The sequence below is a fragment of the Polypterus senegalus genome, chromosome 1 (genome assembly GCF_016835505.1).
Source record: "Polypterus senegalus isolate Bchr_013 chromosome 1, ASM1683550v1, whole genome shotgun sequence".
NCBI classification, from domain to species: Eukaryota; Metazoa; Chordata; class Cladistia; order Polypteriformes; family Polypteridae; genus Polypterus; species Polypterus senegalus.
Window position 1 is genome coordinate 102,431,492 of NC_053154.1, and position 19,484 is coordinate 102,450,975.

At 41.1% G+C, this 19,484-nt stretch overlaps 1 protein-coding gene across 1 annotated transcript in view; it reads left to right on the plus strand.

Annotated features, from left to right (window-relative positions):
- Window positions 1–16,335: 16,335 nt before the first annotated feature.
- Window positions 16,336–19,484, plus strand: part of dgkza (diacylglycerol kinase, zeta a) — a 226,338-nt gene continuing 223,189 nt past the window's right edge. Inside the window, exon 1 of the mRNA XM_039754799.1 lies at window positions 16,336–16,834. Coding sequence (XP_039610733.1) covers window positions 16,653–16,834 — 182 coding nt within the window. The 5' untranslated portion in view covers window positions 16,336–16,652. The remainder of the gene's footprint in view (window positions 16,835–19,484) is intronic.

Here is a 19,484-nt window from a genome sequence, read left to right on the forward strand (position 1 = left end):
CCGAATGGAAGGACACAACACTGCCAGTGTCCACTAGGGGTACTAAACGCGGTCTTAGCGGAGTCCATTAAAGGAACCTACCAGTACCCCTTCATCATGTCAAGCGTGGTCAAATAATTTGCCTGTCCGAGCCTTTCAAGAAGTTCGTCCACTTGAGGCATTGGATAAGCAAATTGGGAGACTTGATTAAATTGGCGGAAGTCATTGCAAAACCTCCAACTCCCGTCAGGCTTACTAGTCAAGACTATCGGACTGGACCGAGGACTATGACTTTCATCTATAACTCTTAGCTCCAGCATGTACTTGATTTCAGTCTTCACCTCTGCTTCCTTTGCCTCGGAAAGATGATAGGGGTGCTCCCGAACTATAACCCTGGGCTCTGTCACAATGTCGTGTGCAATCAGAGAGGTCCTTCCTGGCTTTTTGCTCACTACCTCCGGGACGGACAGGATAGCTGCTTTGAGCCTCTGTCTCTGTCTGAAATTTCAGTACCAAAGGTAAGGATATTTTTCTGAGCAAGGAAGGAGCGGGGCTGAGCGGAGGAGGGATCAGGATCCCTTTCCTTCCACGACTTCAGCAAGTTTACATGATATACCCGCTTGCTCTTTCTACGACTGGGTTGTTTCACCAAATAATCGATGAGTCTTTTCCTCTCCTTAACTTCATAGGGGCCTTGCCAATGGGCTAGCAATTTAGAATGTTCGGTAGGAACTAAAACCATGACACAATCCCCTGGATGTAACTATTGGAGAGTCATACCATGGTCATAATAGTGGGCCTGTGCTGCTTGTGTCTCTTCCATGTGACTTTTTAGTATGGGTCAAATTTTTCCAAATCGATCGCGTAACTGCACAATATATTCTTATATATTTGTAGAGGGAAGAGCCTCTCCTTCCCATCCTTCTTTCAAAATATTCAATACTAGCCAACCCGTGATGTACCATACGCAGCATAATCAGGCCGGTTTTTTAATGATTTTTAAGCACAGGGAGAAAATTAACATTTGAAAAATCGGTAATGTAGTAAATCAGCAAGAAAAGCAACATTGTAACAATGCACGGAACGAACCGACACACAATCGTCCGTGACTGAAAACTGGCGGACCGTCCTTGCACCTTCTCCTGCCAGACGGAGGGATGTGGGTGCACGGCGCGGAGTGTGGAATGGGAGGAGAGAAGGACGTCCATTCAGCTCCCTCCGTCATGCTAGTCTGCTGATTTCTCGTTCAGTATGCACTGTCTGCTCATGTGCCCACCTCCAACTCATCACTTGAGTCGTCGTCTTTACACAGTCCAGATGTACCTGTGACTGATGAAAGTTTTTATTGGTCTGTGCGGTTTTGGCTGCTTTTCTATATATAATCCACCAAGACACCCGACCACGGTAGTAGCGAGGTGGGAGGAGGGTGTGTACAAAGGGTTGGGATGGAACCAGTGGGAGCGTATAAGTTGCACTTCGTGGGAATTCCACGGTTTGCAGCCCGAATGGGGTTCAACGGCTTACCCACGCCGGGTAGACAAATGCTCAATGTCATGCATAATTATTTATTGAATGCTAAACACTTCTGGAAAGACATGGTTGTCTAAAACGGGTTGGTGTGAGAATACTACAGTAAGTGAATGAAAAGATGGAACTCTGGAGAGAGCAAAATACAACACAATAGTGAAGCCGCGGCATAACAAACGGCGCATAATTATTTATTGATGGTTGAACACTTCTGGAAAGACACAGTCGTCTAAAAAGGGAGGTTTTGAGGATACAACAGAAAGTGAATGAAAAGATTGAACTCTGGAGAGAGCAACATATAATTGTCTTTGAGTGAAGAAGATGCATATTTGTTGCGGATGCGAATTGCTATATGTAGCGTGTAAAACAGTTTGCTATGGTGCACGCGGTCGTGCATTGTAACTGAAAACTCGGTTTTTAAAGACTGCTTACTTCATTGTGTTTTAACCTCAGTTGTAAAGGATTGTTTTAAGGATTCCATGGGATACTCCTAGCAAACCGTTTCACACGCTGCATATGGCGACTCACCTCCACAAGAAACTGGCCTCTAATGAACAGTCAATGTAGCTCGGCCTCCATGACAGATGAATATACAGTAAATGACGCTGTTCTTTCTGTGTTGTCGCGTCAGAATTCGTGGGCTTGGCTCTGCGAGTTGTCGTCGTATCCAATGGTCTTGGAGTTGGTGGCCGTGGCTCCTCCCTGCGTGCGTATATATAATATAGATTCCCCGAAGTTGTCATCCATATAATAATTCGAAAAGCGAGAACCCTGTAGAGGCTTGTGGGACTTCCCGATAGGCAAAGAGAATGAGGGGGAGGAGCTGATCCTAGTTCCTCCTGTCCCCACTGACCACCTTATGAAGCATTTGCTTGAGAGTCTGATTTAAACCTCTCAACTAGACAGCAGGTTTAAGGATGATACACTGTGGTCTTTAAATACTTTAAGTAATTTGGGCATCTCCTTGAACGTCTCTGAGGTAAAAGGCGTCCCTTGATCCATAAGAACTTCCTTGGGGATGCCGACTTGCACAAGTTCCCATGCAATAGCCTTAGACATGGCTGATCACAAAGGAGCAGCCCCTGGATATTGGGTAATGTAATCCACAAGAACTAATATATATTTATGTTCTTGGATTGAGGGCTCTAGGGGTCCTACAATATCAACCTCAATCCTTTCAAAGGGGACATCAATCAAGAGAAGGGGAACGAGAGGAGCTCGGCGCCTCCTAGAAATTTGCCACAATTGACACTCGGGACAAGACATACAAAAACGGCGAACCTCCTCATTAATTCCCAGTCAATAGAATCAGAGCTCTAACGTTTTTTCGGTGCCCAAAAGGCCTCCTAGGAGGTGGGCATGCACCAATTCACAGACCTGCCAACGGTAGGTTTGTGGGATTAACAACAGCTTCCACACCACCCCCTCATGCTCTGCTACCTGATTCAATAGATCATTCTCTCTCTCAACATGAGGACCCTGTGGCATTAGCTGATGAGTGTGTTGGTCATTGACTAATACAACTGCATTTTTAGCAAATTTCAGGGGGTTGTTGTTCCACTGCTCCCTTTTGAAAGAAGCCAGTGTTTCTTTAAATTGAAACTGAATCTCGGAGAGAGTCCAGTCTGACCTCAAGGGGCAAGGTTTCTTCCCAGCTCGTTAAGGCACTGGGAGATGACGTTTCTGCCTGTGATGGTCCAGGAACCTCCCCATCCGCCTCTTGGTCTTTGTATCTCTCTCTGCCGGCTGATTACACAGTGTGGAGACATCCTAAGATTGGTAATTTCCATCTATAACCAGGCCCAAACTATGTTTGGGAGTAGTCAGTACCGTACCGCATTTATTGTTAAACCAGTCCTGGCCCAGAATCACCGGCAAAGGTGGATTCGGGAGGACCGCTGTGGGGAATTTCTTTAGTGATCCTCCATGACTGATGAAACATAGGGCGGTTTTATATTGTCGGATTACTCTGTGTATACAAGTTATACTGGTCTTTCCTTTCACCCGTTGTCACTGTACTACATATCGGCGATCAATAATGGAAATGTTGCTGCCGGAATTAAAGAGTGCTCCAATTTTAAATCCATTAACAATCACTACTCCCATATTTGATATAGTCAGGGGGTTTGTAAGTGCACATAACCCTACCTTCTCTCTCCACCTGCATTCCTCCTCATTCCCGAGTAAGTTGCGTGCCCACGGGCCCGGGGTCTTCGGCATAGGCTGTAGCTAGTCAGGAAGAGGCAGATTTTATGTGAAGTAATCCCCATAGTGTCCGCTAAAAGACCGCTCTCCCAGATTACGAGGCTGTCCTAGATGTTCCAATGAGCTTGGTGAGCTTATCCATGTTTTGAAATTCTCCCCAGACTGGCTGAGTGAAATGCTCAGGAAGTGTTTTGAGCAACAAAAAGCAGGCTACCTGCTGAACTGCCTGGACGGTGGTACACTCAAATGACCTTAGCCATAGTGCCACCTTCTCCCCTTGTTTCTTAGGTTATGTATAATGGGAGTGGAGCCTGCACAGGATGAACCCCCCACTCGGGAACTCAGCCCCAGTACTCTCCCACCTGGTTTATTATCAGGTCCTGTGCTTCTTTCACCGGGCTTCTTGTATCCTGTCAACTACTTCACTGTCACAATAACAGTTCAAAGACATTGAAAAGGTTTGGGGCAGCCACCTGTATATTGTGCCCTGGCTGCAAATGGGTAATTTTGATGAGATGTTCACAGTTTTGAGTCCAAAACAGAACTGATTTGAGTGTGAGAATATGGCGGCTTTAAAGGCCGGAACAGGAAGTGACATCATCTTGACCGGAACTGGAAGTGATGTCATCAGGAACGGAGGTGACATCATCAGTATCACTGGAACTGGAAAGTGACATCTTCGGGGGCCAGAAGTGACATCATCATTATCACCGGAAACGGAAGTGACATCTTCAGGGGCTGGAAGTGGCGTCATCAGTGGCGCCAGTACTGGAAATGGTGTATCAATGGCGCCGGGACCTAGTGGGATTTCCTGTGGATCGTCTGCAGAGGATTGAGAGAGAAAGTCAGTGCAGCTCACCACCTCCTGGTCTGGTGTGGTATTACTATTATTCAGGCCCTCTAGCTGCCTGCCAATTGCACATATGTGACAAGTCACAGTAAGGCATAATGTAGACATATTGTTGTTGGTATAAAGGAGCCCCAGTAGCATTTCCTGGCACTCATTGGTTGAATAATTTGTTGCCTGAAAGTACTCAGTGTCAATGTGTCAGTGAGAGGATGTGCAGCATTGTTCATTATGGCACACAGTTTTTTTTTTAACTTTCTCCTTTGCTACTACCTCCAGGGGGTTCTGAGTGCACCTCATAACTAATGATCTGTGTTTAATAAACTTTATGATTTGGTGAGAATCTGTTGAAGTGATGTTACCAGTCCAGCACACCACAGAGTAGAAACCTGCATGGCCACCACTGAGTTGTGAAGATGTCACTACCCACACAAAAGGAATGCAGTCTTCTTAGAAAAAATAGCATGCTCTGTCCTTTCTTATATTTTTGTTATTAATGTGCACTCCCAAGTGCAAGTAAGTTTGCATCACCTCTATCCACACCCTGAATAATGACCAGATATAGAGGTTCTTTGGTGCACCAAAGTCAATAACCAGTTTCTTGGTTTTGCTGATGTTTAGTTGCAGACAATGCTTTATGCACCAAGAAACAAAGTTCTCCTCCTGATACCTATACTCTGTCTCATTCCCTTTATCCATACATCCCATAAGAGCAGAATCATCTGTCTTCAGCAAATGACATGACCTGGTCTTATATTTGTAGTCTAAGGTGTAGAGAGTGAAGAGAAAATGAGATGACAGTCTTATTCCTCGTAATGCCCCAGTATTGCTCACATTAATATCAAAAACACAGTCCTTGAGTCTCACAAACTGCTGTCTGCCCGACAGACAGTCCATTATCCAGGACATTGTAGGCTCATCCACCTGCATATCTGAGTTTACCCCTTAACAGCGATGGCTGGATGGTAATGAAGGCACTGGAGAAATAAAAAAACATAACTCTTACAATGCTGTCAGATTTGTCCAGGTGAGAATAACCCTCCTTGATAGATTAGCAGATAGATAATTCCATTCTCCACTCCAGTCTTCAATAGGCAAACTGCAGTGAGTCCAGGTGGTCTACCACAAGAGGACTCCTATGGTGTAGTACCAGCCCCTCAAAAGTCTTTATGATAGGGGATATAAGTGCCACTGGTATGTAGACAATAGGTGAAGAGGCACCTGCCTTTTTTGGAACAGGAACAATGGAGCCTTAGGGACAAATTGAACAGGTGACCAAGGACACCACAGATTGGTCAGTACAGGCCTTAACAACTCGAGGACTGACTCCAGCTGGTCCCACAGCTTTTCCTGTGAGTAGCTTCCTCAGTTGTCTCCATACTTGGTCTTCAGTTATGGACAGCCCATACAACTGTTCAGAAGTGGATTTATCACTGGCCATTCCAGTTGATATGCTTGTTGGGGCACTGGTCATTAGAAGAAGGTGGCAGTGGAAGGGTAAATCTATTTAAAAATTGTTTCAGGGCATTAGCTGTGTCCACATGTGTGTATGTATGTGTGTGTGCGTGCGTGTGTGAGATTTTTCACCCTCAGACCAGAAGTAAACCTACATTTTGCTGATGCATTTAAGTTAAAATTAAAGCAGTTCAAGATCATACCCCTTAAAAATGATACAAAAATTAAATAGAAATTAAAAGGAAGGATTTGGTGACCCCAAAACTACATTTTTTACATGTGAGTTGTATACCATGCATTCACATCTGACCTGTTGGGAAAAGGTAGAGTGTACAAAATTGTGCAAGTTTGTAAGTAAGTATTTGGAATTACCCCTGTTTGATGCCTCTTTTTGAACAGGCAAAGTGAATCTTCCTCCCAGCAGGGGTGTTTCTAGCATTTGATGGTATCTGGGTCTTAGTCCTCTTTGTGGCTACCCTTTACGAATGAGCTTTTGCCCGTTCATTTAACTTAAAAACATATCTTAATCAATGTATAAACTGGAAACAAATTACTACGCATACTCTGTTTTGTTGCTGTGTTGTTCTTCCTCACAATGAGATTTAATTTTACACTTAAATTTCTTTAAACTTCTTTCTGTCCCATTCCGAGTTTGAGACGTATTGATTTACTTATGTAAACTTGAAATGTCAGTGGGGGGTGTGGGGTATCGAGTGGAGGGTGTCCCCATGGGGTTTCAAGTTTGCTGCTCAGCATATATTGTTGCAAACAGTGTGTGTGGGGGTGAGTATTTAAAAGATCAGGGACTTGGTACAATAGGGCTTAAGCATCTGAAGCCCTTCCATCTTGATTTCCACCGTGAATGTGACTTTGTCACAGCTGTGCGATGTGAAGACATAAAAACAGGCCCACATGAACATTGGTCAAAAAGGACTTTGCTGGTAAGCAGTCACGAAGCTTAGAAAGAAAATGGCAGCAAGTAAGTGGTATCAAGACAGTATTTGGAACTGAATAAGCAGTACTGCAGCTAATTGATTTTAATCATTTGTTTTGAGAAATTAAAAACTTCCTATTCAATAAAAACAGGTGCAATTCAAAATTAGAACCACAAACCGTGACATTTATCTGTGAATGTGTGAACCAAGCACATGCCACTGCATCTTTAGCAAATCTACCACTGGTATAGTTGACCAATGAGGTGATGTGGTGGGCGGATCATGGTACATCTGTGTTTTCTGATAGGTCTGTATTGAAAACATTCCACTTTGACCATGACGCTGATAGTAATCTCTTGAACTTCCTGAAATCTGTTGTTCATTTTACTTTGACATTAAACAAAATAAATAAAATTTATTACATTTTGTATGTTTAATGGAAAAATCACTTAAATTTGTTCATTTGAGCCAGAGAATTTTTCTGTCCAGACAGACTGATAAAACACTTGACTTAATGTATGTTATCAGCATGTTCAAAAAATGTGCTAAAAAACTAAACAGGAGGTAAAAAATTCTGAAGTGATAAGAACAAGAGGTTCTTTGAAAGTGATGCTGCCAAATGTTCAAAAATAGCTGAAATAACAAAAATACGTTTATTTTGGTTTAGTAGCTGGGCTGTTTAGGGCAGAACTAAATGCTGTGGTAGAGTCAAGAAATGTGAGTGAAAATTTATCAGGAGGAAGTAAAGTAATTTGTGACTATTTCTTCTTTTAGAAAACATGACAGTGAAGGAAAGAGAATGATTTTCATATTAGTGATGCATTTAATTATTTTGTAACCACTCTCTCAACATAGCTTATATTATTATATGTTACCCTTCATACAAAACCTACATGATGCAATACCAAAAGATCTTGGTCACTAAGATGCATTAATCATAAGTTTCTGACATACTGGGCAGGAAAGAATTTATTTTTTTCCAGTTGCTTAGGATTCAGCTATAACATATTCATGTGCTGATGGAATGACTGTCAGGTGGCATGTATGCTGGAGGTTACAGGGATGTGAAAAAAGTGCCAATACAGATTGCACTTTTTAGTGGCCAATAAGTCAGATGTTAGCAATTTTTTAAACTGCATTTATATCATTATCCAGTAAGATCAAGCGCATAATAGATGGCAGATGCTGGAACAGGTCATAGACCTTGTGAAAATACTGGGAAAAAGGATGAAGTAATATCTTAAAAGCTTCTTGAATCATGTATGCTTTTGGAGCTGTCAACGGTCATACTATTCAATGGGGACTTAAATGGGGTTATTGAAAGAGCAACTAAAAAGACAAAATTTTGCAGCAACTTCTTATTCAGCATTGTCAGGTTTGGAGAAGTACAGTTTGTGTAGACGATCCCTTAAATGTGATGTAAGTACTGTAAATGCAATAGTCATAAAGACTTCCACCTATCCATCCATCTCTCCACTTTCTGATCTGCAAGTCAGGCCCCCTCACAGATGTAAAGGTTCTGCATCTGCCTTTGTGCAGTTAGGATGTTTTTCATGTTGACATGGTTTTCTTCCACATCCCACAAATGGTTAATTAGTAATTCTGAATTGACCCTCGGTGAATGTGGGTGTGCGCATGTATGTGTTACTGGAGCCCCATCTAGGGCAAATTTCTGCCTTTCACCTGGTGCTTTTAGGATAGGCCTTCTGTGATCCTGAATTGTACATTCTCCCAAAGCTTGAGTTGTTTTTATTGTAGGTGCTCCAGTTTTTCCTCCCACAGTCCAAACACATCCATGTCATTCAGTGTTAGTTCATGCTTTGTGCCCGATACTATTAGTATAGGCTCTGAATTTAAATTTAAAACTAAATTATGCGGGTTGAGGTAATGGATGCACATTAATTCTGCATTCAGTGTTGCATTGCATTACCTCTAACTGAAAATGAAAAGAGCTTTCACTTTTATTGAAGTGTGGTTCTGCAGCTTAGTTTACGTGCTTTGTGTGTACTTTTACTTGCAGTTAGTCTGAGTATAACAGAAAGTGTATTTTATGGGAAGCTCTTCAGTTAGCAATTCTAATAGCTGGTATTTATATTAAAAAAAATTTCTAATATAAATGTGTGACATAAATTCTCAGTTTATCATAAGCAAATACATGAAGTATGTGACACTAGCAAGACCTAATAATATTATAAACTGGAATTTTTGTTTTCCTCTACTCCATTGTCAACTGGCCATATATCAGTTCTAATGAAAATGGGACTTTATATTGTCATGATTATGTGTAACTTTAGCCATTTATATTATACTAGCCGTGTCCGCCCAACTACGTTGCGCGTGTTAAAGTTGTCTGTGAAGGGCTCCCTGTTTAAATGCGGCTGCCAGTCACGAACTGGGCCCTTCGTTGCACAGCATTATGATTTTTTATAAGGGAAACAAAATTACAAAAGAAAACCCTTAGACATTGATTCGATAGGAACGGCCTACTTGGAATAACTGTCCGAATAGTAATTATGTGGTGGTGTAGGAGCATTTCTGCTTCTGTCCGTTCACAGTCCATCTTGTTTTCACGACACTGTTGTTTCCTCTCACAATGTCTTCTCAACCTTTCTCCAATCTCGCAGGTTGCTTTGTGGCAATCCAAAGAGTAAGACAATATACATGGAGCAATGGTTATAAAAGGGGGACACGTAGGTATCCAGGCTCTTTAAAGCATAAATAGGGATCACTTCACTGACATGTGAGCATGTACAACTGTGAGACGCGCAGCACTCGCTGGCTACAACGTAACAATAATAATTTCCAGAACGTGCTGTTACGTTGTCATTCATTTTACCCACTGTCTTTCTTTCACTCATATGTTACGTAGGCACGTACCTTTTATCTTCGGCAATCTCATTCTCTAACCAGGCCTCGGGAGCTAACCAGCGTAACACTGTCCACCACCCCTTTCGTTATTCCAGTACATTGTTGACACCCATGAGTAACAACAACATACTAAACTGGAAGGTGGTCTACACATGCGTGGAATTTGCAGACAAACAAACCAAGATCAAGATCTAAAGATCTCTTTAGTTAATTTAAAGCACAACAATTTGTTTAGTTTGAATGTCTGTGTTTTGAGGTGTGACTGGAGTACTACAGTCTTCAGTAGTATAAGCCTGGAGGAGATTCTTAATACAATGCCTATGTTTTAGCTGTCTCGCTACTGCCATCTAGTGCTTCTTCTTCTAATTCATTCACGGACAAACAAAGATCAAGATCCAAATGAAGATTATATATACAGAGATTTTTGCAGTTTTTTAGTAGATGTATATTTATGCATGCAAATGGATAATTAGTACTTTACTGTTGTTATAATTGCAAGTATATGAAGTGCTCTGAAAATGTACTCTGTGAAGAGCATAATACATGAATAAATTAAAGTGAGTAAATACAATATTAACTTGAGACATTTACTTTGAATTGATGGTGTGTTTATTTGTTGCATGAGTGTCCCCTGTGATGGAATGGCACACTGTCTATGATTGTTGTCAGAACTGGCTCGGTCTCCATAGTCCTGAGCTGGAATAAGTGAATTTCCAAATTAAATTAATTGAGAATTGTGAAAAGTGTGACATTTAAATAATTGCCCCTGCCAGAATTTGAGCCAACACATTTTCTAATACAGTTTTTAGTCCTGATCTCTCACTGAGACCTAGATATGTTAGTTCTTTGACCAGTGGTGTCAACTTAAAGGAAGGGCTGTAGCTGGGGTTAATGCAACAGCTCCAATTCATATCTTCCATCAATATGTGTAGACTACTGCCTTTATATAGGTGTCTTCTGTAAAATAGTTACTGCAACAGTACCTGGAACAGTATACATTAGTCCTGGCACAAAATAGTATGTTCTAATATAATGCAAAAAGCAAATGCAAATATTGGTTTACGCACTTGGGTCATGCCAACCTAGAGCATAGCTACATAGAAAAAAGTGTGACTAAATTATAAATTAACATTCTGTAACTGCATTTAAAAATCATGTTAAGTTTACAATGTATTTTGAAGAAAAAAAAACTCTGTAATTGAAACATGCCAATAAAAATCTGATTCAGGATGTTTGCCAGTGTCATTCAGTCCATTGCTTTACCTTAGATTGAAATGATGATTCTGAAGAGTTGTCAGGGCTGCTTACAGCAGATACTAGGTGTAAAATTCTGCATGTTCAAGTCAGTACACAGAAGGTAGTATTAGACATTCACACACTGCTTATGCCCATCAGCATCTTTGATCTTGTTTCAGTAGAAAGAGGTTTTAAACCAAAGAGATGAACCCTGGGAAGAATCTGTTCGATCAGCAGGCTTACTCACAACAGTGGTGACCAGATTCCAAAGGCAATCAAAGTCAAGCAGATTATGAGAACATGAAACGTACTAACTATGATTAATGAGAAAATGAGACTTAATCACAGGGAAACGCAATTGCTCATAGAATAATGTAAGTAACCAAAACTCACCTTTAATAATCATGGACATTAGAAAATCACTTTATGAAGAGGAGAGAAAGAAAGAGATGCTGTGATCACAATCAGGCAGAAGTGGTAAAGACAGTTTCATTTTTTCTTATAGTGTGCAGAATATTAGAGGGCAAATAAGAGTGATTTATAAATATTTGAAAGACCAGGTAAGATGAATTTTCTTTCTTACCAACTTTTGAGAAGTCACAATGGTATTGTTGTGAGAAGAATTATGGAAATATTAGAAGTAGCAAAGGCAGAATGGAGAGGAGTCCAGGAACTTGAAAAGACTGGCTTACACTTTGTCAGCATATCACAGTGCTCTCATAAGGATGAACAGTTTTGACTGTCCTCTATGAGCTCATGAACTCATTTTATATGTATGTATTCCATTTTGATATTTTATAATATAGTTAGTATGCATAAGTGATACCGTATATGTGTTTTTAACCATTTTCTTTTTGTTCATTGACATTGAAGGTATCTTTTTATGCCCTTTCTGCAGGTTCACACATTTATTGCCATGGTGTACTGATCTGGTCAAGTTCACCAATAATTAAACTTTCCTTCCATTCTTGTGTGACTGGAAAGTTAAACAGTGGAGCAAAACATACAAATTAGATGTAACCACAGTACTACATACAGTATATGAGTAATTCCAAAGAGTGTGTGTGTCTGTGTGTACGTATATGTGTATGTGCGCGAGGAGTGACCACAGCCTTTCTGAGTCAGGCAAGTGAGAACTGGCCTCAGTGCTTTTGAGTTCAACAGAGAGGAATAGTCACAGCATTTGTAGGTGTTGTCATAAAGATTGACTTTGATGGTAAGTAATTCCAATAGAAAAAAATGATTTTAACAACAGCAAGTCCATCATTATTTGTGAGATGAGCAGTGAGGGGTAACCTTGGCACTTTTTAGTCCAGCAATGGAAAGCCTATGATGAAGTGCTGAGCAGGAGAAGGGAGCAAAGTATGTGATAGTAGCCAATGAGGATTGCAGAGGGGTGGGCAAAGGAGGTGCTAGCGTTCAATAAGGAGTGGATTTTGCCGTCTTTATTTTTGGTTCTTAATAAAGAAGTTAAGCTGCTTCACTGTCACAAGTACAAGGAAGTCAAAACAGGAACTTCGCAAAAATATAGTACAACAGTAAGAAAAGAGGGAGTCTGTAGACGTGACACACTGGTGACCATGAGGACAATGTCCACGCTTGAATACTGATGCTGCCTTTGTGTTAAGATGACTTATGTGGAAACAGAAGAAAAAATGGATTGTCCCTCCTACACCCCCAGTAAGCACGGACAGGAGGTATGTACAACAATCTCTCTCTCTCTCTCTCTCTCTCTCTCTCTCTCTCTCTCTCTCTCTCTCGTCCTCTTCTTAGGGCTTATTTGACTGGAAGCTTGTGCAACAGTGTCAGAACATTCTTGCCGATCCACCCTTTGTGTAGATTTCAGACACTATCAAGTCACAGCAGGGTACAATAAGTTTTACCAGAGACACAGTAAGGTCCCAGTGGGCATAATGTCTTGTAGTAATGGCCTTAGAAAGGCAGTATAAGGTAACCTAATCAATTAATCTTTTTTTAAAACTGCTTTCGGGGACTTGTGTCATCTCAGCAACATTAGATAACAAGTCAGGAATCATTAAGTGACACAGTACCAGTACAACGCACAACACATTCATGAACAAAAACTCATACCGTATGAATTTAAATTTGCCCATTAATATGTATGAGGAAACCCACAGAGACATGGGGAGAAAATGCAGATTCCATGCCGATAGTGTCAGGGCTTAAATTCTAGCTGAAATCTCCTAGAAGTGTAAGACAGTAGTACTAGCTGCTGCACAGTTGTGGTGCTGATTTCATTTAATGCCCCGGTCAAATACAAAATGCTGTTTACATGTTCCAGCGAAGCACTTCTAAGTTTCTGAGAAAGCTAGTTTGAAGTAGTGAAGGTTTGAAGGGTCTTGTTGGTCATATCGAAGTAGGAAAGGGTCTGAAATTCAGTTATACTTCTGAGAGTCACAGTTATATACAGTAATACTTCAGAAACCCTTAGCAGAACATAGCTAGTTTTCTAAGTGGTGTAATGATAAGTCAAAATAAAGACTTTGGGAGTTATGGTAGGGTCAGATAAAATAAGGTTTCCATGGATTCAAGCCAAGTATAATAAGATTGCAGAAGCATCCTAGTGGAACACAAAAACTCTTCTGAAAGTCATGTTGTGATTTTATATCTGAACTCTAAGGTAGGCAGTCTGGCAAAAAGATATCTAATGCTCAAGTTAAACATAGTGATGGTTACCAATGGAAATAAGTTTTCCAAGTAATCTATTAATGATTATACACCCCTCTGTGTCATAATGCAGTTGTGTTTTTTCTTTATATGGTATACAATTTATATTTAGCTTTGTGTGTCAATGTATCTCTGTTTATGCAGATTTTAATGTAGGCATGCTTGTGTTCCTCATGTGAGGAGTGTGATCTTTCTGTCCCAATGTCATGATGCTGCTAGGATGCCACACCCCTGTAACTGGAGCCTATAAAGAATAGCAGGAAGTGGCTGATAGTTTGTGGGTAAACTGTAATTGTCTGGCTGCTGAATGAACAACGCCATTTTGTTATTTGAATATGCCTCTGGCTACCTTACTGTAGGCAGTCCAGTCATTTTACTTTCAGGCACACTGACGCTTCCTCATTCTTTTTTACTGTTGCTTCTGATGTTTTTACTTGTTGGGACTGATTTTCCCTACTGTTTGTGCAAAATAGCGTGTGTCATTTTCTCTTGTCTTCAGGGCTTGTGTAAAGCTGTTACCGCGTGCTCGAGAAATAGGAATGATTAATAAAGCATGTGCTAATGCTTTCCATGCTCATTCTGAGTACTTGAGGTTGGAGAGAAATGGTTAAGTCAAGCCACTTTATTGGTCATTTGTGCCTTTATTTCAATTAGATTTGGCATATTAGTAGATCGATCTTTTGAAATAGGATTGGAAATGGCCATTCACAACACTGAATATGCTGTGGGTCAGTCAAAGGTTTCAAACTTGACCACAGATCTAATAGTTGAAAAAGTGTTTTGTAAGACTTGCTTTTGTTTTGGGCAAAATTCTCAGTGGCTTTCATTGATTAGTATTGTGAAAAAACTGGAGATTCTTTTTAGGCCAGAGGTTTCTTCTCTAGAAGGTATTTCTCTTATGTAAGCCAGCACTCATGCCCCATTATAGTTCATGAATCAGTCTGTGCCACATGATTGACTAGATTTCTCAAAGAATGGCCTTTGAGTTTAGGCTGGCTCCCTGTGTCAATTGTAGGTAGTGTGTGTTTATGTCAGCAATCAAGGTCACTTGCAGATTGGCCAGGAGGGGTTACTCTGTAGTATTTTCAGACTCATCACTTTAATCATTGATTAGTTTCAGTTTGCATGATTAAATTCCCTAGGCTTAAATGAAGTCCATTTTGTCTGTTAGTTCCTGGTTGATGTGAAGCAACCCTCTGTAGGTGACACACAAACATATATTGGATTGTCTGCAGACAGTGTGTGTGCACTGTAGTCCCTACAAGTCCATTACAGATCGGCCTTTTGCCTAAACCAGGGTTTGTTTGGATTTGGGTTTGATCCCAGATGTACCAGATGCCTGATCTGAGCTATTGCAGCCTGTCCAGCAGTTCGACTTTGAAAGTGTTGCACTGTGCTTCACACGTGCTGACATGTCTGAGGAGGTTGATCAACCTGATAGGCGGATATTCCATTTGCAGAAATTCTATCCTCACCCCAAGCTTTTGAGAATGAATGATGGAATTTTTGCGCAGGGTATATTCTTATGTTTCTGCAGAGAAGTGGCCTGCTGTAACAAGTGGATGTATTAAAAGGATTTGGCAGATGGACATAGAAATCACAGCTGATAATGGTCTCTGTATCAATCTAAAAATGTAATCCAAAAAATCATTCTTGGAAGACTCTTGGAAAATCACTGTGATGTTCCCATATCTTCAGGAACGTGTTGTTGTTGGCTGTGATGGCTGTTCTGCTAAGGGGGTAGAGGTACAGAAATACAAAAGGCAGTCTTGCTTGTGCTTCAGTTGATTAGGCTTATTCAGACAATACAGCCCTGCTGGTTTAATCTGACAAATGACTTTCTAATCCTGTTACAGTGAGCTTCTGCCTGCTTGGCTCTAATCAGCACAAACTCATCAAAGCCAGACATCTTTAAACAAGCAGAAATGTTGCTAATGGATGTAGCAGGCAAATGAAGCCATACTCTTCTTTGGTCACCACTCTATTTTCATCCACCAGACCATGCCTTAGGCAACAGTGGAGAAAGTAGTCCCAGTGCCAGACAGGCACATTTCACTGGGCAGCAAGACATGGCTGATATTTATTTAACAGACATGCAATGTGGTCATGCAGATCATTATAAAACACAAAGATGTTGTTTTAGTCCTCACAAATTACTTATTTTATGACCTTGAACAAAGAATTATACATCTCAGTGCCATAATTACAAAACATGTGTATGTGTAAACATATGTAAGAAATTTTAGTACAATTCTGCACTTGTAAAACGCTTTGGGGTCGTTATCTTCATAGAAAGGCGCTATGTAAAGATTGATTGACTACAACCCAACTCCTAATAACAAGCCTTCGTGATGATAACACGCCTTTACATGCGCTAAGCCTGACGTGGAGGATGGACTGACTGTGCAATCCTTAGCAGTACTGTCCGTGAAATGAATTCAACGGATTAATTTATCGCCAGTTTCGGCGCCGGGACAATGATTTGGCTTTCCAGTAGGGGGCATCTGATCTACTCCAGCTTAACTGATTCTGTTACAGTGAAGGCACATTAAAAGGCACCTACGACTGGGTCCTGCTGTTACTGCATCTGCTGCTGAAACTTCCTGGTTTCTGTGAATTGAGTAGACAGCGAGCCAGGAACCGACAAACCAAGCAGAAGCATCCAGGGCTACGAGCATCGGTGGGCTGGCTTACTTTCCGAGGACTCACGACTCCACTCGGCGCTAGTCGGCTCGGTCCGACTCAGCTCGGCACTGTTCGGTTTTCCGTCACTCTTCCTGCCTGCCCCTCGGAGTCCGCTCCGCGGCTGGCGGCGAGGTGACTGGGAGCCACTGACATGGGGACTTTGTAGGCGAGTGCGTGTCTTACCGATATGACTTCGGAGATGCGGTCGTGTTGGGCTGAGTGAGAGAATGGACACGCCGCCGCCCGAGCCGAAAGACGCCGCAGAGAGTCGACGAGAGCCAGAGGAAGCGGCCACCTCCAGCTCTTCTTCGAGCTCCGAGCAACCGCCACACGGCGACATCGCGAAGGTGCCGGTGGTTCGCCGGCACAGCACCAAGGCCTTTACTGGAATTCGCTTGTTCGGAAGACGGTGAGTTTTTCGGGGTAGCAGTGGAGGTAGTAGAGCTTTGTGTTTGGACAGCTACAGCGAACCATTACAGAGGATGCATGGCAGTTGGACAGCTCAGGACACCACTGGTCAAGGAGACTTGGCATTGGACAGCTCAGGGAACTACTGATCAAAGAGTCTTGCTGCTGGACAGTTCAGGGTACCACTGGTCACGGAAGACTTAGCGTTGGACAGCTCAGAGTATCACAGTTTACAAACCCTTATCTCATGACAGCTGGCGTGGCAAGTAGTTGAAAATATTACACCTTACAACTGGGAGATTGAGATAGCGTAGTACTTCCGATGCCTAGTAATGTTAAGGGCACCCTTGCTTCCAGCATCATTTGAGAAGCCTTAGCCAATGAAGCCCACCCCCGCTCATGTATTTGTTTTGCTTCATTGAGCACCCGAAGGCACTGCTCTGCCAGGCTGCCTGTGGAGATGTCATGAATCTTTAAAGTGACCTCCTTGCTCAGATGCGCTGGCAACCCGCTTGCACTCCTGCCAGGATGGGCTGCAAATGGGAGTCAGCACAGTGCCAGGCTGAAATGCCTCAGGACTGGTTGGAGCACTTCTTTTGCATGTATAATGCTTCATTTCAAATAAGCAGGAAGTATGGGCCATTGGCAGGAATTGGAGAGAGAGGTGGTATTTGAAGGATGTCAGCTTTGACTCATCTGATGCGTTACAAGCAAATTTAATGGGAGATCTGAGAAGCACACTCCAAAGCAAAACAGTATACTGTATCTGATAGGCAGTATGGGCAACTGGCTAGGACATTGAACTTCAATCCGCAGTTGGTTGTGCAGTCCCTATCGCAAACTCACGGTTTCAACCCTGTGCAATTAAATTCATTTGCAGGTTTATATCTAAAATCTTTTCATGTTTTCTGGATGTTTGCTAATGATAATAACATCTGGAAGTGCATGAGGTATTTCAGAATAGGTTGCTTGGTGTACAAGAGTGTGCCTGCCTCTACACATAAGACACATTTCAGATAGTTGCAACCAGGTTCACAAATGAATAGGTGTATGAATTTCTTTGTCAAAGTGGCCTCTAACTTGTTTTGGAAGTTGTAATCTGAACAACATCCAGATATTCAGTGTTGTTTGCAGACCCCTGAAACCACATCTAAACTGCTCTTTCTCAATCCAGCTCAATCAAGACACACATTTCTATCTTAATGAGAAGTTGTAAAGGCATTTTGGCACTTCACCTGAGCTCTAATTCAGATTCTAATATATATTAGCATGGTCTTAAATATAGACATCCTCCCTCTTTGTATGTTGCAAGGGATGTAATTTGTTGCTGATGATTAAGCATTTAATGCACAGAGGCTAACAGTTTTGTTTTGTCTTATGTCCTACAGAAAAGACTGAGCTGTTACATGTAGCTTTTTTATTTTGCATTCATAATATAATACATCTTTGATATGCCAAATTTGACATTTTTATTTTGTATTTATTATTATTTAAGTAACAATGAGGATGTTTAAATAGTCTCAAGTTTTCTTGTGGTTTGGCTTGTGCAGCATAATTTTAAGCCTTACCAGGTCTTGATGAGTCTAGAGCTGTCACTTACAGCTGCTTCGTCTCCATGCCTTTTATTTTTTCAAGTCCGTGCTGCAGCTAAGAGAACTCTTAGTTTAGTAAGAAATAAACACACCTACGTTTCTGAACATTAGTGAACTGTGTTCTTACATTACACCTGTACAGTTGATATTCCCGTTTTGTACTTGCAAGTTATTCAGCTGTTCAGAAAGTGTAACCCACAGAGACCGTAAGGAAAATATATACAGTATACAAATCTTTCATCTTTGAGTGAGATCAGTGCTTTATGAATTAATATCTTGTTTTGCCACATACTTTTGACAGTGAAATCATGACATTTTTTTATCCAATAAACACACCTATGTTTCTGAACATTAGTGAACTGTGTTCTTACATTACACCTGTACAGTTGATATTCCTGTTTTGTACTTACAAGTTATTCAACTGTTCAGAAAGTGTAACCCCACAGAGACCGTAAGGAAAATATATACAGTATACAAATCTTTTATCTTTGAGTGAGATCAGTGCTTTGTGAATTAACATCTTGTTTTGCCACATACTTTTGACAGTAAAATCATGACTTTTTAAATCTGGCTTTGTGAATTTTAACTGATAATGTGCCAGACATATTTCTGGATGTCCCTGGTGCTGATTGTGGAGAGGGACATTAAAGAAATTTGGGATTTCTAATACTTAAACTCCTTGTGTTGATTGCTGCATTCAAGATCATCATGTGTCCGTCTTAGAACCTTTCTATGCCTTCTGTGCTTGAAAATGTTACATTATATACAACTGGTCAAAAGTTTTAGTACACTTCAGTTTTTCTACTTTTTCTTCAAATTTAATCAGTTGAAATGCAATGAATGACCTACAATGGTGAAAAGATAACCAGTAAACTGCCAGAGGTTTAAATTTAAAGTTTAGGTTAGCAAAAATTGAAATGCAAAAGAAATATCAGAATATTACAAATGGGCCTTTTTCAGGGAACAACTAATAGGTTACAATATACAGATGTTCTACAGCAATTAAAGTAAATTAAGCCTTGCAAGTTGAAGCAAATGGTTTGCACAGATGTCCCAACT